General features: G+C 37.6%; 1 protein-coding gene, 1 long non-coding RNA gene and 2 pseudogenes across 2 annotated transcripts; 3 read left to right on the top strand and 1 right to left on the bottom strand.

The window, feature by feature from the left end:
* The first annotated feature begins 289 nt into the window (after positions 1 to 289).
* LOC109059526 (histone H2A) lies at positions 290 to 752 on the top strand. The gene has a single exon (XM_019076713.2). It carries the CDS (start codon positions 314 to 316, stop codon positions 701 to 703), a length of 390 nt encoding a protein of 129 aa, XP_018932258.2. The 5' UTR covers positions 290 to 313; the 3' UTR covers positions 704 to 752.
* Positions 753 to 4316: 3564 nt separating this feature from the next.
* Positions 4317 to 5659, bottom strand: LOC109100698. Its single transcript, XR_006160525.1, has 3 exons — positions 5511 to 5659; positions 4448 to 4566; positions 4317 to 4329 (listed from the first exon to the last, which is right to left on the bottom strand). It is a non-coding gene; the product is annotated as an uncharacterized LOC109100698 (long non-coding RNA).
* A 1267-nt stretch (positions 5660 to 6926) lies between these two features.
* LOC109109283 lies at positions 6927 to 8251 on the top strand (annotated as a pseudogene).
* Positions 8252 to 9417: 1166 nt separating this feature from the next.
* On the top strand, positions 9418 to 19550 carry LOC122145811 (annotated as a pseudogene).
* The last annotated feature ends 437 nt before the right edge of the window (positions 19551 to 19987 follow it).

Raw genomic sequence — 19987 nt, 5'->3', positions numbered from 1 at the left:
AGAAGAGTGTATCTGAGTTCACCTCGACTCAATGTTTTACATGTTAACTGTATTTAGAAAAGCCACAAAGCTAACCTCCTTCACAAGTTCTTGATGTTTTTTCTGTCGTGTTGTTTCTAAAAAGCTGCAGAATCCGCGCGCCAGCTGTGGAGGCGTGGCTTCGGCGGTCTGGTTGTTGGAGGGAAGTTCAGTGATTGGTTTGAAATCTTACAGACTCTAAACCAATGGGCGACTCGTGACTCTTTTAAATACAGTAGAGCGGGGCTCACATATTCTACGCTACATTACAAGCGTAGAAGTTTTTATATCAACAATGAGTGGAAGAGGCAAAACCGGTGGCAAAGCGAGAGCGAAGGCCAAGACTCGCTCCTCCAGAGCAGGGCTGCAGTTCCCCGTCGGTCGTGTTTCAACAGGACTTCTCCGCAAAGGGAACTACGCAGAGCGCGTCGGTGCCGGAGCTCCCGTCTATCTGGCGGCTGTGCTCGAGTATCTGACCGCTGAGATCCTGGAGTTGGCTGGAAACGCCGCAAGAGACAACAAGAAGACCCGCATCATTCCCCGTCACCTGCAGCTGGCGGTGCGCAACGATGAGGAGCTCAACAAACTCCTGGGGCGAGTGACCATCGCTCAGGGCGGCGTGCTGCCCAACATCCAGGCCGTGCTGCTGCCCAAGAAAACCGAGAAACCCGCCAAAGCCAAATAAACAGATACAAGCGTGTTTCTGAAACCCAAAGGCTCTTTTAAGAGCCACCCATTTTATCTTTTACTGAGCGATTTTCTTTTAGTTGTTAGTTAAAGATAGGTGCACAGGTGTTTCAGCTTGATTCTCTTATGAGAACCTGGGGATTTGGTTAGGTACTCACACGACACATGGTGTGACCCATCAAATATACCTAAAAAATAAATTAATAATAGTTGAGACTATGGCACTTTTTTTTTGGGGGCAGACTTAAAAATCAGCAAGCTTTTATTTTTTTGGCGGATTGCTGCAAGGAAGTCTACGGCGGTTCTAGGTTTAGCGCTGATTGTAATAGCATGTGAATGAAATGTCACCAGTTTTTTGGCAATTGAGCTTTGAAAACATTAGCGGGTAGCCGTAGATTTATGCTTTCAGTTTGAATAGAAGTCTTAATACATAAGACAGTGGTGGCAATCACGGATCACCTATGTGCACCACTGTTAGTGTTGTGTGGTGTGTGTGTGTATAATAATACACACACACGTTCAGATTTAAGAAAAATAATATATATAGATATATATATATATATGCACAAATGTTTAGTGTGGGTAATTGTAAATGCAATCAACAGCTGGAGATAGTTTTAAACAACCATTTAAACCAAAGGGGGAAAAAGGATTATACAAAACACTGTCAGTAGGAAATTTGAAACGGGTGTAGTAGACTGTCTGATTGCACAACGTAATAAACGCAAAGCATTTTGAGCGGGAGACACAAACAGCTCCGTTTGAAAATAGGAGGTGTGCAGTCATTGGTTAGCAGTCATGCGCAGACATCACACATCAGCCAATCACAAGCCTCTGCACTTTCATGACGCCAGAAGCTGTTGCTGTTTGCTTCTTAAAAATCAGGCGCGTAACACAGAACAACATTTTCTACTCGAACAGAGAGCAGAGACAGGAACGCATTTCAGCAATGGCAAGAAAACCAAGCAGACCGCTCGTAAATCCACCGGTGGTAAAGCCCCGAGGAAGCAGCTCGCTACTAAAGCCGCCCGGAAAGGAGCGCCCCAGCCACTGGCGGCGTCAAGAAGGGCCCCATGCGTTACAGGCCCGGGACCGTGGCTCTCCGAGAGATCCCGCCGCTATCAGAAGCCCACCGAGCTGCTGATGCACGCAAACGTGCCTTCCAGCTGCGTCTGCGTGGGCGAGAGATCGGCTCAGGATTTCAAGACGGACCTGCGCTTCCAGAGCCCGCCGTCATCTGCCCCTGCAGGAGTCCATGCGAGGCTATCTGGTCGGTCGTTCGAGGACACCAACCTGTCGCCATCCACGCCAAGGGGGAGTCACCCATCATGGCCCAAAGACATCCAGCTGGCGCGCCGACATCCGCGGATGGAGCGCGCTGTAAAACCGCCCGCTGCATCAGCGCATTAAACCCCAAGGCTCCTTTAAGACGGCCACTACAAAGATTCACACTGAATGAGACCGTTCCACTGGAATCACCTCGATATTAAAACAAGTATAACACCTGCCTTTCACATTTGGAAAATAGTAATCTCGTCATGCGCGTGGTGGGTTACCATTTTATAGCTTGTGTATACTACATCAACAGAACACTGCACGAACACAGAGCAAACACGTCAGCAGATGTGGTTTACACAAATCGGTGAATATGCTCAGTGGAGGTAAAAAACCTTCATAGATCTGTGTCGAAGAAACACAAATAGATAATACTAAACAACTATACATAGTAGTGGCGCAACTCCCTCGTTCGTAATAGTGGACAGTATATTCCGCCTGTCAATCCCGAGGGGCCAGTCGGCGGATAGGTAGTAGAACGCTGACTAGCCAATAGGAACGAAGGGAAATTCCAGGGGAGGCGGGACGAGGTAAAAGTGCACACAATTAGAGGTTCGAATCCCGCCTCGGCCACAAATACCATAAAACGAATTTGTATTCGTTTTTCCGATTAACATATAATAAACGAACTTTGTGAACAAAGAAAAAACGAATCTTGTAACAATTGTTAATTTGTAGGATGTACAAAATGTGCAACGATCTTAAACATTTACATTATAATAGGGAATAGTTATTTTTAATATAGAAAAAAATTGAATAATTAAAAAAGAACATTTTGATAATGGTTTTCAGGGCCTTTATTTTTTTTAAAGAGACATTCATTTTATATTGTATATAACCTGTGTACAGAAAAAACCCATATATATGAAATATAAACTAAAACCTCACCAAAAAGTAAGTTTTTCATTTTATTTATAGTAAAGTAATATACTTATTATAAAAATAAAAAAACCTAACCAAAATATATAATAATTAAATAAATATACATAAAAAAATTATAAATTAAACAACAACAACAAATATAATACAAATAAAGATGTGGAGAACTAAGAAAAAAAAAAAAAAGATACAAAAAAAAATATTTTTGTGACATTAAATAATTATGGTATGTTTAATAGTAACAGTTATTAACATTTTGTGTTTACAAATCTGAGCAAGATATTAATGCAAGTCAATAAAATGTAATATCAATAAAAAAAAATAATCAACAAAATTGTATACATGTTTTAATCAATAATAAATAAAAAAACTTACACAGTTCAATACAGTTCAAACAAGGCCAAATACTTTTGGTATTTTAATTAACAAAGGGAAATAAATGAAACTATTTAAATGTATAGATTCAACAACAGCAACAACAACAATAATAAAATCTAAAGTTGTGGAGAACACAGAAAAAAAAAAAAAAAAAAAAAAAAAAAAACAAGAAAAATCTTACACTACCAGTTAAATGTTTTTGAACAGTAAGAATTTTAATGCTCACCAAGCCTGCCTTTATTTGATCCAAAATACAGTAAAAGCAATAATATTGTGAAATATTTTTACTATTTAAAATAACAGCTTTCTATTTGAATATATTGTAAAATGTAATTTATTTCTGTGATGTGCAGCTGTATTTTCAGCATCATAAAAACAGTCTTCAGTGTCACATGATCTTCAGAAATCATTATAATAAGATAAAATAATAATAAAGAAACATATATAATAATTATTATTATTATTATTATTATTATTATTATTATTATTATTATTATTAAGAAGAGACTTCTTTAAAAAAAACATTAAAATCTTACTGCTGAAAAACATTTGACTGGTAGAGTATTTTAAATTAAATAATTATTTACAGAGTTTAAATAATATCAGTTACTAACATTTAGTGTTTACAAAACTGAGCAAGAATAAAAAAACAATGCAAGTCAATACAATTAATTTAAAAAACACACTAAAGTACAGTGCAAACAATACTTCTGGTATTTAAATTAACAAATGGAAATAAATTAATTTAAAATTTTAGATTAAACAACAACAACAACAACTACAATAATAGTAAAAATAAAACAATTTAAAGTTGTGGAGAACACAGGAAGAAGAAAAAAAAAACAACAAGCCATCCACCTGTTTAAGAAGATCCTTGCTCCCATGGTGCGTTACCAAGTGATGATCATGGGCAGTTCTCATCAGATCTGTCCATCTATGGTCCAACACAAAGGCCACCGGTTCTGAGGGTCCAGTGCGAGCTGAACGGGGGACGCAGCTAATGGCCGGGCGAATGGGGTGTTGTGTTGTGTTCTACAGAAGATTAACAGGATTACTTAAATTATTTGTCTTTGTGTTGTGTGCAACATATGAGACAGACAGTTAACACACACATTAGTGTCTGTATGCATCTGGAAGAAACACTTCTGACCTTTGATCCTTCACTGTCAAAGTGCCTGGTGTGATGTTATGGTGAAGTGAGACAATCTTTGGGGTGACCTGCTCTGTGGGATGCTTCTTCTTGTCAGAGCATGCATCATCTAAACATTCCTGAAATATAGATTCAAATAAAATATATCAAATGTATTTTATAATTCATAATATATATATATATATATATATATAATATATATATATGTATATTCATAATATAATATATATTTATATATATATTATATATATATATATATAATATATGCATTGCATTCTGTACTTATTATATTTCTAGGAATATATATGCAACAGTAGCATTGCATTTTTTTTTTTCAATTTTAAATGAATTGCTTTACATTTCAATATATTTCCTAATTATCGTAATTTATTCCTGTGATGCAAAGCTGAATTTTCAGCATTATTACTCCAGTTTTCAGCATCACGTGATCCTTCAGAAAATAATGTGCTTTCATCCTTGTAGTGGCAATGATAATATCAACATTGATTACAATAAGAAATGTTTTGTGAGCAAGTAATCATATAAATAATGATTTCTGAAGGATCATATGACACTGAAGACTTGAGTATAAATTATGCTGATAATTCAGCTTTTCATCACAGGAATAAAGTTCATTCAACATAGGAAACAGTTATTTTAAATTGTACCACACAGTAAATGTTGAAAATAATATATAATATATATACAATAATATAAATAATATATAATATATAATACACACACACGTTATTTTTTATAGAACAGCACATATGGTTAAATTAACTGAAGAATCACTAACTACCACACTACATATTATAGATATAGCAAGACATCTATGAACATTCATCTTTAAAAACAAAGATATTACAATAAAGTACAGCAGTTGCATTTTTTTATAAAGAATTTGGTCTACGTGGTGTACAGTATTTGCACTTAATACTTGAAAATCACATAACATTCTAAACAATTGCTATAATTAATGATATTAACATGATTATATTATAATATAATAAGTAATTAATTTTTTTAAGTTTTTTAAAAAGAAGTACAGAATTCACTTTACCTGCTTGGTGAGAGTATCGCGCTGATCTCTGAGGTAAAAAAACAAACAAACAAACAAAAAACACATATTGAGGTATAATCCTAAGACTTCTTGCAACAAATAACATATCAATTACGTAATAGTTAAAGCCGAGGTAGTTTAGCAGCGTATGTTGTTTGCAAACAAAACAATTTTGTGAAGAAATATCCGCTCGTAAGACGCGTCTCCTCTCCTTCACAGCGAATGATTGACAGATGACTGTCCGCTGTTTGAATTCCCCGCCACGGAAACGGCGAAACAGCGCCACGAAATCTACGCGTGGCCACACATATATTGCATCCGTAGTGATAAGCACTACCATAGAGAATGAATGGGGAAAGTTAAGGGAAGTTCCCCGACGGGGAGAGCTAGATCCTTTCTTGGGGCAGCTGTGGCCTAATGGTTAGAGATTTGGACTTGTAACCAGAAGGTCGCAGGTTCGAGTCTCGGTGCTGGCAGGAGTTGTAGGTGTTAGGGATGGAATGAACAGCGCTCTCTTTCACCCTCAATACCCATGACTGAAGTGCCCTCGAGCAAGGCACTGAACCCCCAGTTGCTCCCCGGGTGCTGGATATATAGCTGGCCACTGCTCCGGGTGTGTGTTCACGGTGTGTTCACTTCTCACTGCTGTGTGTGTGCACTTGGATGGGTTAAATGCAGAGCACCAATTTCGAGTATGGGTTACTATACTTGACAAATGTCACGACTTTTTTTTTTTTCATCTGTTTAGCTGTGCATTTATTGAATGAGCACTGTGCGATGTCTGAACTGATTGCACTGTATTTTACGTATTCACTGTATTCTATGTAAAATCATTTTCTATTTTTAACTGTTTTAAATTAATTTTAAATAAGTTAATTTTTAAATAATTTCCAATCTTTTAAAATTGCTTGTTTTATGTTTTAAAATTGCTCATTGTTTCCTGCTCTAACGAGCGAAGAGGGGTGCGCCATGTGACGCGCGCTGGTTTCATGCAGGTCCTGTAAGCAAATGTAAAAGGCCTCCCTGCAGCATTTGTCTTTTATTCTTTTTCGTCGATCGACTGAAACTAGATATCTTGATCATGTCTGGAAGAGGCAAAGGCGGTAAAGGGCTCGGGAAAGGAGGCGCTAAGCGTCATCGTAAAGTTCTGCGTGATAACATCCAGGATCAACACAAAACCCGCCCATTCGTTCGTCTCGCTCGGCCGCGGCAACGGAGTCAAGCGCATCTCCGGTCTGATCTACGAGGAAAACCCGCGGGGTGCTGAAGGTGTTCCTGGAGAACGTTGATCCGCGACGCCCGTCACCCTACACCGAGCACGCCACAAGAGAAAGACCGGTCAACCGCCATGGACGTTGTGTACGCGCTCAAAACACGACAGGGACGCACGCACCTTGTACGGTTTCGGAAGATAAACACCGTAAACCACAAACACAACGGCTCTTTTTAAAAGAGCCAGACACTCTCACATAAAGAGTTAAAATTCATATTTAATAGTTGAAGTGAATGATAATAAAAATGCTTGCGAATAAACTCGCGTTAAAAAGTGAAGTTTAATGCTGGTCTGTGTACTATTTTATTATGTCTCATATCGGATGTGTGTGTGTATCAGGAGCACCTTAAAAAACAACGGATTTCTCACAATTAAACTGATTCTGAGAATGTAACTATGTTTCATGTTGAACTGTTATGTATCCAATGTGAACATACTGGGCAGAAAACATCTTTTTCTTTCTGATTTTTAAAATCGGAGCTTGTATAATGTTATATATTGCTGTCAGAGGCGTTCATAATGAGATAATATTTTTGTTTCTTCTTCTTACACGACATTTCCATTTGTTTAGCCTTCCTTTGAATTAAAGCGATTTATAAAATAAAGAGAACACACAACATGGCAATGATATTTAAGTTTGAGACGAAGTGAAAATAGCAGAACAACAGAGAAGAATAAAAAGTGTCTAATCGCTAATGTTTCTCTTTCTATACATTCTCTCAATGGGTTTATAAGAGGTTTTATAAATTACACTGATATTGGTTCTGTATGATATTTGAGACTCTGTATAGAATAAAATAAAAAGAGCGGCAACTGAAACAAAGGAAACGGAGTCAGTGTCGTTCAAACATGGAGCGGTGGGCGGAGCTATCATTCCTCCGCATGTGATTGGCCCTCGTTCCAGCCGTTATTCTTCGAGTTGTCCAATTAAATACGAGTTTATGGGTTCAGTCTGTGGAAACACACAATCAGAAGCTTCCACATCTCTGTGTAAATTAGCATAGATCAGTGAATAAATGTCTCTGTCCCGCTCACTCGAATCATTGTTTCTTGAGGTTTTGATCTCCAGCAGCATCATGCCAGAACCAGCGAAGTCCGCGCCGAAGAAAGGCTCCAAGAAGGCCGTCACTAAGACCGCCGCGAAAGGAGGAGGGAAAAAAGCGCAGAAAGTCCAGGAAGGAGAGCTACGGCCATCTACGTGTACAAAGTGCTGTGAAGCAGGTTCATCCTGACACCGGGATTTTCTTCGAAGGCGATGGGGATCATGAACTCCTTTCGTCAACGACATCTTCGAGCGCATCGCCCGGTGAGTCGTCTCGTCTCGCTCACTACAACAAGCGCTCCACCATCACTTCCCGAGAGATCCAGACCGCCGTCGGTCTGCTGCTGCCCGGGGAGCTGGCCAAACACGCCTCGTGTCTGAGGGCACCAAGGCCGTCACCAAGTACACCAGCTCCAAGTAGAGCTCTGCTGCAGCTCGCATCACCACAAAGGCTCTTTTAAGAGCCACCCAGCTTCTCCTTAAAAGTGCGAGTGTTGTTTCTGTCCAATATTTAAGTAACAATTCAAGGATGTGGTCTGTTTCATATCTATGCTTATCAAAGGTAAATGAGCTCACTGAACATACTAATGTGAAAATTCAGCATCTATTTAACCGTGTGTAGATTTCATATATATTTGGCAACTTATTCAAAAGGGTTTTTCTCTTTTTATAAAGGAACTGTTGGTAGTGCATTAATATAAAACTAGATTATTTCTCAATGCTTTAAAAGGCGTTTAACGCAAACGGAATGAAACGTTAATTTCCGAATTATGGCAATTAATGTTAAAGGTAATAATAATAATAATAAATGAAATAGTTTAATGAGTTTTATACAGACCAGTTTAAGTTTTATTAAATACCATAGAAAATGTAAAATTCTCAAAATAATGAATTGTATCAAACTGTGTGACAAGAATGGGCAATTTTATACTTACCTTAATTTTATTACAAAATATGGCTCTTTTGTAAACAAAATAATTTAAAGTAATCAAGGTAATTCCTAGGTGCATAATGCCTTTAACCAAATTCTCTGATGTAAAAATTAATAATACAAGCCCACAATATATATATATATATATATATATATATATATATTGTAAATGGTCTCTCCATTTTTGACAAGTGTTTTAATAAAAGTTTTATAAGAAACTCCCTTTATGTCGGATCCAGTCATCCATGTAAATCAAAATGCCTTAAACCTCACTGTATATCTTGGCGCAGCATTTGGATGTTAATTTACAAAATTATTCACATATACAGGTCCTTCTCAAAAAATTAGCATATTGTGAAAAAGTTCATTATTTTCCATAATGTAATGATAAAAATTAAACTTTCATATATTTTAGATTCATTGCACACCAAACTGAAATATTTTCAGGTCTTTTATTGTTTTTAATACTGATGATTTTGGCATACAGCTCATGAAAACCCAAAATTCCTATCTCAAAAAATTAGCATATCATGAAAGGGTTCTCTAAACGAGCTATTAACCTAATCATCTGAATCAACTAATTAACTCTAAACACCTGCAAAAGATTCCTGAGGGCTTTTTAAAAACTCCCAGCCTGGTTCATTACTCAAAACCCGCGATCATGGGTAAGGACTGCCGACCTGACTGCTGTCCAGAAAGGCCATCATTGACACCCTCAAGCGCTGAGGGTAAGACACAGAAAGAAATTTCTGAACGAATAGGCTGTTCCCGAGAGTGCTGTATCAAGGCACCCTCAGTGGGAAGTCTGTGGGAAGGAAAAAGTGTGGCAAAAAAACACTTGCTGCACAACGAGAAGAGGTGACCGGACCCTGAGGAAGATTGTGGAGAAGGACCGATTCCAGACCTTGGGGGACCTGCGGAAGCAGGTGGACTGAGTCTGGAGTAGAAACATCCAGAGCCACCGTGCACAGGCGTGTGCTTTTGAACCAGAAACAGCGGCAGAAGAGCGCCTGACGCTGGGCTACAGAGAAGAAGCAGCACTGGACTGTTGCTCAGTGGTCCAAAGTACTTTTTTGATTGATTGGATGAAAGCAAATTTTGCATGTCATTCGTAAATCAAGGTGCCAGAGTCTGGAGGAAGACTGGGGGAGAAGGGAAATTGCCAAAATGCCTGAAGTCCAGTGTCAAGTACCCACAGTCAGTGATGGTCTGGGGTGCCATGTCAGCTGCTGGTGTTGGTCCACTGTGTTTTATCAAGGGCAGGGTCAATGCAGCTAGCTATCAGGAGATGTTTGGAGCACTTCATGCTTCCATCTGCTGAAAAGCTTTATGGAGATGAAGATTTCGTTCTTCAGCACGACCTGGCCACCTGCTCACAGTGCCAAAACCACTGGTAAATGGTTTACGACCATGGTATTACTGTGCTCAATTGGCCTGCCAACTCTCCTGACCTGAACCCCATAGAGAATCTGTGGGATATTGTGAAGATGAAAGTTGAGAGACGCAAGACCCAACACTCTGGATAAGCTTAAGGCCGCTATCGAAGCATCCTGGGCCTCCATAACAACCTCAGCAGTGCCACAGGCTGATTGCCTCCATGCCACGCCGCATTGAAAGCAGTCATTTCTGCAAAAGGATTCCCGACCAAGTATTGAGTGCATATAACTGAACATAATTATTTGAAGGTTGACTTTTTTTGTATTAAAAACACTTTTTTTTATTGGTCGGATGAAATATGCTAATTTTTTGAGATAGGAATTTTGGGTTTTCATGAGCTGTATGCCAAAATCATCGGTATTAAAACAATAAAAGACCTGAAATATTCAGTTGGTGGTGCAATGAATCTAAATATATGAAAGTTTAATTTTTATCATTACATTATGGGAAATAATGAACTTTTTCACAATATGCTAATTTTTTTAGAAGGACCTGTATTATCTTGTAAATGCAGTTGTTAGCAGATACAGGTGCATCACAATAAATTAGAATGTCGTGGAAAAGTTTATTTCAGTAATTCAACTCAAATTGTGAAACCTTGTATATTAAATAAATTCAGTGCACACAGACTGAAGTAGTTCAAGTCTTTGGTTCTTGTAATTGTGATGATTTTGGCTCATATTTAACAAAAACCCACCAATTCACTCTCTCAACAAATTAGAATACTTCATAAGACCAATAATAATAATAATAATAATTTAAAAAAAAACACTTTTAGTGAATTGTTGGCTTCTGCAAATTGTTCATTTACTGTACATGTACTCAATACTTGGTAGGGGCTCCTTTTGCTTTAATTACTGCCTCAGTTCGGCGTGGCATGGAGGTGATCAGTTTGTGGCACTGCTGAGGTGGTGTGAAGCCCAGGTTTCTCTGACAGTGGCCCTCAGCTCTTCTGCATCGTTTGGTCTCTTGTTTCTCATTTTCCTTTTGACAATACTCCATAGAGTCTCTCTGGGGTTCAGGAAGGTCAGGGTATATTCTGACAAACTGTTTATCAATCACGTTTCGCAATCGGCAAAGCAAACTGTGGTACACACACTGTAAACAATCTAATGAGCTATTTACTTTAAAAAAATAAGGTAACAATATTACATAATAAGGTAACATAATATTTTTGAGTAGTTTGTCAGGCTTGATTTTATAATGGAATCTACCTGAATAAATCATGTGAAATCTCCTAAATTAATTAATCTATGACACAACGAATTTAATATAATTAGGGAAATGTGCTCATTTATTTTAAGTTTATTCTCAAAAGTCTGTGATTTTAAATGAGGTCTGTTTGTATTCTGTTATTTTATACATTTACAAGACTGAATACAGCCAATCAGCTCAAGTATGAAACTACTTGAGAAATGCAAGAAACTAACTAACAAGCAAGCAACTATTAATCACTCCTCTACAAAAAAACACACTTTTATGAATCACAACAATAATAATTAAGCAAAAAAAAGTATACAAAAACCTAAAACAAAAAAAATAAAAAAAACAACAGATATAGTTAAAATGTCATTTGAAATAACGATGAGCACTTGTATTGGTATGGTTTTAAGTAGATCATTAATTATTAAATACATTTACATTTTGTCATTTAGCAGAAGCTTTTATGCAAAGCGACTTACAAATGACGACAATAGAAGCAATCAAAACCAACCAAAAAGAGCAATTAAGAAATTCAAATGCTATGACAAGCAAGCCTCAGTTAGCCCAATAACCAGTAGGCCTATAACACAAGGTTTTATTATATATATATATATATATAAAATATATATATATATATAATATATATAATATACAACCACATCCATACATAGCGACACACACATACATACATACAGTGGTCGAATTGTAAAAATATTCCAAGGGGGATGGTGTGGTCAATTTCTTTGAGGGGGTATTTGGGGTTTGTCCCGTAACTAATTTTACACAGTAAATAAAAAAAGTTTCTTTTTTTTTTTAATTAATTACAAATTTGCCTTATAAAACAAACTATTATTTTTAATCTTTTTTTTTTTCTGAAATGGAGGAATGTGGGTCAATACTGCTAATTAAACAATATTTTGCTGAATGTGTTTCTGTGCTGCCACCTTGGCTGGTTTAGGAATGTCATGGATAAATAAAGATGATAATAAAACCGCCCGTGGGTGGCAGCAAATCCCTGTTTTAATAAATGATTTATTGAATCATTCGAATCAAACGATTCACTCAAAACAGATGACTCAATTAGAAACGAAACAAGTGAATGGACCGCTGAATCACTGGCTCACACGATTCGTTCAAAAACAGATTCAGAAGGAATGACACACCGCGTTGCTCTACACTGTTGTGTAAAACTATTAGCATATTTATGTGCTGATATTCAGAAAAGTACATTGCTTGTGCAATGAATATAAAAACACAAACTCATACATAGGCATTTTTTTTCTTTCATTGCTTGAATTATAAGGGCATTCTAAATGCATTCTAATGGGCTTCATCACGCAGTGAATGCTTCTGGACTCTTAAGATGTGTTTTTTGTGTGTTTTTTTTTTTTTTGTTTTTTTTTTTTTTGCAAATCTAGGGTCTCTCAGTCCCTCACAATTACACATACAGCACAGTTGCATTATGTCAGGGGAATGTCTTTAAATTCGAATCATGGAAAAATCATACCTTCAGTTTTCTTCTTTTTAAAGAACTTCAAAAGTTGCGCTTTGAACCATTTTGCACGAAAAATGGACTGAAACTGGCTTCATCTTGTGCGCAGCTTGTTACAGTACCCGAGTTCGTAATGGACCAATCGCTGTTGTTTAGTTTGTGAATTATCATTAGTAGAGAATTTTATCATTTAATTTGCATGATACATTTTACATAGGCTAATTCAGAACATTATTAATCTAAAGGGGAGGGTGGGGGGGATGCTTTTTGTCATTTTTTTCTTCCACCAGGGGATGCCATTCCCCCGCATCCCCCATCAGTTCGAGCCCTGCACATATATATATAGGCCTACACACACACACACACACCTACACACACACACACACACACACATACACACATACACACATACAAAGAAAACAAGTTAATAGAATAGGAATAGAATATAGAAAGCAGTATATATTTTTAACAGAAAAACAAGCAGTTATAAAACAAATAGAGAGTGCAAGTAGAGTCGAGTGTTTTTATTTAAATGTAAACAAATATGTACAGACCTTTTTTTTGTTTTACAGTTACATTGTGTGGCATGATGGGTAAGGATAGTGGTTCTCAGATGTGAATGGGTGGGCGGGTATTTTCTTGAAGTCATCAAACCAAAGTCACATTAGGCGCATGAGTGGTGTATCATTCCTGAATCCTGATATGAATTAGTCTTTGAAAGACCCATTATTATAGACAATTCAGTGACCTATTATTAAAGACAGACACTTGATTTTATTCCTGAATGAATCAGAATCTTGAACGAATAGATTGAATAAAAGTCTTCTTTATTAACTGTAGGAAAGTTTTTTCCTTTAGTTTCAATTTCATATTTTACCACTAGAGGGTGCGTATGTTTCATTTTACTGATACCTATACACCTTCCCTTTAAGACACTGAGCTATATACACCACACGTGCTGGGTCACGGTGAGCAACCGAACTTTAAATTGTGTGCGTTCATGCGGAAAAAACCACACACACACTCATACAAACCCCAATACATTTTGCCTGTATACCTTCAAACTCACCAATGTGGCCTGTATAAACCCAACTCATTAAAGCTTTCTTGGATGTGACTCTCTGAGCCCTTTCCTCTCTTACCGGAGTCGCCAGTTTTCAAAGGTCTATCAGAACAATCCAGAGGTTCCACCTCTACATTAACACAGTGTCTAACCGACACCTAGTGCAGATATTACGTTCATAAGTATCATAAAGGAGGCCTATCATTTCATTTTGTCATTACATATTTCTATATTAAAAATGTTGTATTAAACATTAATCTCATTTCATTATACAGTTGTAATTGCTATGTAAAGGCATGTACAGCCGTCTGATCAGCATTAAACTGTAAACAGACCTACACCTAAAAGAAACTTCAGACGCAGCTTCTATCTCTGAAGGCTTGATTAATACTGATTTAATTGGTAACTGCCTATTGTCATATTACTTGTATTATAATTCATATTTAGGCCTAATATTGAAATTCTGTTTAAACGGTTTAAAAAAATCAGTTGCCCCAAATGGGAAAGTAAATTTCTGACACTGATAGATTCATCTCAGGTTTATTTCTAGTTGTGAGTGCAGGTATGAAGTAAATTCATGAGATAAATTAATTTTTCAGATTTCAATATTAAATTAAAAAACGATTGGGATGAAACCCTGATTATATCCTGATTCATCACAAAGATGAAAGTCTTCTTTAGGCTATACATTTATTTTATGTGAGAATTAAGAATCAAAAAATTCTGCTGACAGAATTTGGAAGAATAGATCATCATAAGTTCAATCATTAAAGAACTTAGCACAAAAAATATGCAACTATCTTAAAGTCACTGGTTATTTACATAGTTGCTAAATATAATTTTTACTTGCTGCCTTTCCGACCTAAAGAAACAGGCAGCAGAATTCTGCTCACGCTCCTCCAGCCAGTTCAGACCAGATCTGATGAAGGCATGGATTTACAGCAGGCCTACTGAGTGTATTTTAACTTCAACCCTGATACTACATCAGTAATTGATAACTGAAGAACGATTAGCTGATGCTAAGGATTAGACATAACACAAGGATTAAATTAATTTGTTTTATGTGTACAGATTGCAATGTAACTGTAAAAATAATGTAAATATGTAACTTCGTAGTTTTGTACATATTTGTTTACATGTGCACTAGAACTGTTTGTAAGTGTACATTGCTACTAGATCTTAAATTTCAAAGTACAGCTGTGCAATAAAGGTGTTCTATTCTATATTCTATTACAACATAGCTTTCTGTATTCTTTTTTTCAGTTCTATCTACTTGATGTGTGTTGTGTATACATATACATACAGTGTGTGTGTGTGTGATATGTATACATACAGATTACTTATTTATTAAATCTGTATATTTAAATATAAAAAATAAATTAAAAAAACTATACGTGAACTGCGTTGGGCTAACTGAGGCTTGTCGCATTTTATTGCTCTTTTGTTGGTTTTGTTTGTTTCTATTGTCCTTATTTGCAAGTCACTTTGGATATAAAAGCACCTTCAATAAATGACTAAAGGTAAATGTATTTAATGGTCTACTTAAAATTTCGACCATACCAAAACAAATCGTTATTTCAAAGGACAATTAAACCATCTCTGATTTTTCTTATATCGTGTTATATTGTTATTGTACATAATTATACATCACTAAACATGTGATCGGGTTCTTTAACCACGCAATGAATATGCAGCAGAAGCGTGACCGCATATTGGATAGCCTCCTACAGTATTCTAATGGTTCCAGATATAAGTGTTTGCGCTCTACTTTGAACACTGGGTTTTGTTATAGGCTTAAAGCATAAATATTTGACTAAACTTGTCTATTAATATCCTTTTGCTTGAACTTTAACTTTGAAATGTTTTAACTGTTGCCCCGCCTTCTACTTCTGAAACCTTGTACTTTCTGTGGTATCGTGCTGGGAAAACACGAAGGATCAATGTGCTTTGTGAGTCACCCATCGCATGTTGGTAGTGGCGTGTACCACAGTCTGCTTCACCGAATGTGAATCGTGATTGGTAAACAGCTTGCCAGAATATACCCTGACCCAGGTCTGGTGAGTTTGCTGGCCAACTCCACCTCACAAGCAACACCAGCAGATGACACTGCAGCCCAAATCATCACAGACTGTAGAAACTTAACACTGGACTTCAAGCATCTTGGGCTATGAGCTTCTCCACCCTTCCTCCAGACTCTAGGACCTTGGTTTCCAAATGAAATACAAATCTTGCTCTCCCATCTGAAAAGAGTGACTTTGGACCACTTGGGAACAGTCCCAGTTCTTCTTCGCCTAAGCCCATGGAAGGACACTCAGGAAGTGGCTTTACAGGAGGGAATACGATAACTGAAGCCAAATTCCTCGACACGCCTGTGTGGTGGTGCTCTTATATGCCTTGACCCCAGCCTCAGCTCCAGTACGTTGTGAAGTTCACGTCAAATTCTTGAACTACGATTCTGCTTGACAACCTCATACAGGCTGTGGTTCTCCTCGGTTGGTTGTGGCAATCTTTCTTCTTCCACACTTTTTCCGTTTTTCCACTCCAACTTTCTGTTAACATGCTGGATACAGCACTCTAGTGAACAGCCAGCTTCTTTGGCAATGAAATGTTTGTGTCTATACCCTCCTCTGTGAAGGGTTGTAAACGAGTGTCTTCTGGACACCTGTCAGATCAGCAGTTCTTCCCCATGATTGTGTAGCCTAGTGAACCAAAACTGAGAGACCATTTTGAATTCTCAGGTAATCTTTGCAGGTGGTTTTGAGTTGATTAGTGATTGGCATGTCACCCATATTCTCATTTGTTGAGATAGTGGCGTTGGTGGGTGTTTCTTAAATATGAGCCAAAATCATCACAATAAAAGAACCATAAGACTTAAACTACTTCAGTCTGTGTGCACTGAATTTATTTAATACACGAGTTTAACAATTTGAGTTGAATTACTGAAATAAATGAACTTAGAGAGTTTGACTCCTAACCCTAAGGTTGTGGGTTCGAGTCTCTGGTCAGCGATACCACGACTGAGATGCCCTTGAGCAAGACACCGAACCCCCAACTGCCTCACACCCGGGGCGGCCGCTGTTCCACTGCTGTTGTGTGTGCACTTGGATGGGTTGGATTATGGGTCAACATACTCGTGCTGGATGTCACGTCACTTTCCACTATACACACCACATAGATATTATATAGAATATCTATATATATATAACAAAAAAATAAACAAATATAACGACAAAAATGAAAAAACAAAAAATGAACAAATAAAATCTGCAGAAATTAAAAATAAACAAATAAATAAATAAATGTGTGTATAAATAAATAAATACACAAATAAAAAAAATGTGTGTATAAATACACGCATTCTTGTTTAAATATGTATATAAATAATTAAACGTGTGATGAAAGTAGTCAAATAATAAAATAAATTGGTGGCCAAATGGAAAATGTTTAAGGAAATGCCTAAATCCCATCCTGGTTACTTTTCAATCACTTATTTGTCTTGCTGAATGGTAGCCTACTTAAAGTCACCTTTGGTGTTCAACAGCAAAATACACAGAAAAATCGGAGCTGTAATTGTCCGGTACAGTATTCTGACACCCCCAGAACAGCCATGAGGTGTCCCTTGTCCCTGACGATCGAGGTTCTCAAATCTAGGGACTGATCTCTCAAGTTTCAGTTACATTATACCATTGTATAACACTTTTCTCCACTTTCAATAGCATTTGAGCAAATGACTTACAGTAACACAACCAACTGTGAAGTGTTCATTTTAGTTCTCAGTGTATAATGCACACCTTTTAGATGTTTGATATGGATTAAAAACAACTGTCAAATCATATATAAAGGTTGTTTATTTCACTTACTGAATGGGCTCAAACACCAAATAAATCATTAATTTAACTGCTCAATACCATGTCGAGAGGAGAGACTTACAGTAACACACCCAGCTGTAAAGTGTTCATGTAGGGTCAACATATAATGCAAACCTTTTTGAGGTTTGATAATAAGATAAACTGTAAAACATATCTAACACAGTAAAAACTTTCTGTAGAAATACCCAAGGCAGCAGTTCGCTGTAAAATATAGAGAGTATAAATCAGATGTGGGAGTAGCTGTAAATTAACAGTACATTACTGCCAAGCAAACACACAGCTACCAGTAATACTACTGTATTGTCAGGCACATCGTGCCAATAAAGCTAATATGAATTTAACTGAATTCGTAATGAATAATTGATTACCTAAGCATTTGGATTAAGATTATTATCGTTCTTTCTGTTCTTTTTTCAGATCGAATGCCATCACTGCAGGAGGTGGTTCATGTGCCCTCCACGTGACAGACAGCCACGGCTCAAAGGTTGACTGGAAAGTGCTGCCTGTAAATAGTTTTTAAGATTCTGCAAATAGTCTTATGTATTATAGTTTTTAAATGTAAGTTTTACGTGTTTTGGGTGAAAAAAAAAAAAAAGCTAATATGGCTAAACAGTTGTCATTGTTTTGTGTATGTGGTTGTTGTTTTGTTGTGTTTTCAAGTGTTATCCTAGGAACGCTAATTTTAGACTTTGTCACAGTCAATCACCTTTATTTAATCGTGCTTAAACAGATTTTGTCAATCACCTGAACACATTAATTAGGAAACAGGGTCAATATGCCAAATGCCGTTAAAGCACGTCATCAGTGAATTCAGGGATGTCATCATGCCCGGCTCATGCATTTACATAGTATCGTGCATAATTGGCAATCAGTTCCACGATCCGCTGAAATAAGTGACCCAACTACTCCAGCCAAGGGACCACAAGGCAAGGACCAAAACTCCATCATGAAGAATGGAGAAAAAAAACCTGGGGAGAAACCAGCTCATCGGGGTCCATTCTCCTCTGACCAGACGAACCAACAACAGTTCACGGTGGGGGGGTGGTCGTCAAACATGAGTGTGGGCGGAGTTAATAATCTAGTCGCATTGATTGTTCTCGTTCCACTCGTGAGCTTCGAGTTGTCCAATTAAACACGATTTTATGGGTTTGACCAATGAAAACACACATCAGAAGCGTCTATACGCTCTGTGTAAATTAGGCCATAGATCAGTGAATAAATGTCTCTGTCCCGCTCATTCTAACTCATTATTTCTTGAGGTTTTTGATCTCCAGCAGCGTCATGGCCTGAACACGAGCGAAGCTCCGCGCCGAAGAAAGGCTCCAAGAAGGCGTCGTCACTAAGACCGCCGCGAAAGGAGGAAAGAAGCGCAGAAAGTCCAGGAAGGAGAGCTACGCTATCTACGTGTACTCTCAAGTGCTGACAGCAGGTTCATCCTGGACACAGGGATCTCTTCGAAAGGCGAATGGGCATCACGAACTCTTTCGTCAACGACATCTTCGAGCGGGCATCGCCGGGTGAGTCGTCTCGTCTCGCTCACTTACACCAAGCGCTCCACCAGCACTTCCCGAGAGATCCAGACCGCCGTGCGTCTGCTGCTGCCCGGGGAGCTGGCCAAACACACGGCCGTGGTCATGAGGGCCACCAAGGGCCGTCACCAAGTTACACCAGCTTGCCAAGTAGAGCTCCGCTGCTGCCAGCCCTCACCCCTCACACAAAAGGCTCTTTAAGAGCCACCCAGCTCTCCTTAAAAAGAGCGAAGTGTTGTTTCTGGTCCGAGATATTTGAAGTAACAATTCAAGGATGTGGTCGTTTCATAATCTATGCTTATCAACAGGTAATTGAGCTCACTGAAGAATATACTAAGTGAAAAAAATCAGCATCTATTTAAACCGTGTGTAGACTCTATATATATTGGCAACTTATTCAAAAGGGTTTTTCTCTTTTTTATAAAGGAACTGGTAGTAGTGCATTAATATAAAACTAATTATGTCTCCAATGCTTTTAAAAGGCGTTTAAAACGCAAACGACGGAATGAAACGTTAATTTCCGAATTATGGCACATTATGTTATAGGTAATAATAATAAATGAAAATAGGTTTAATGAGTTTTTATACAGACCAGTTTAAGTTTGTATTAAAGATACCATAGAAAGATTTAAAATTCT

Source organism: Cyprinus carpio, chromosome A7 (assembly GCF_018340385.1).
Source record: "Cyprinus carpio isolate SPL01 chromosome A7, ASM1834038v1, whole genome shotgun sequence".
Lineage (NCBI taxonomy): Eukaryota > Metazoa > Chordata > Actinopteri > Cypriniformes > Cyprinidae > Cyprinus > Cyprinus carpio.
This window is presented reverse-complemented; position numbering and strand designations above follow the sequence as displayed.

Bases quoted from the DNA above. Each gene is read 5' to 3' on its own strand.
- LOC109059526 (XM_019076713.2), top strand. From the start codon at position 314: ATGAGTGGAAGAGGCAAAACCGGTGGCAAAGCGAGAGCGAAGGCCAAG.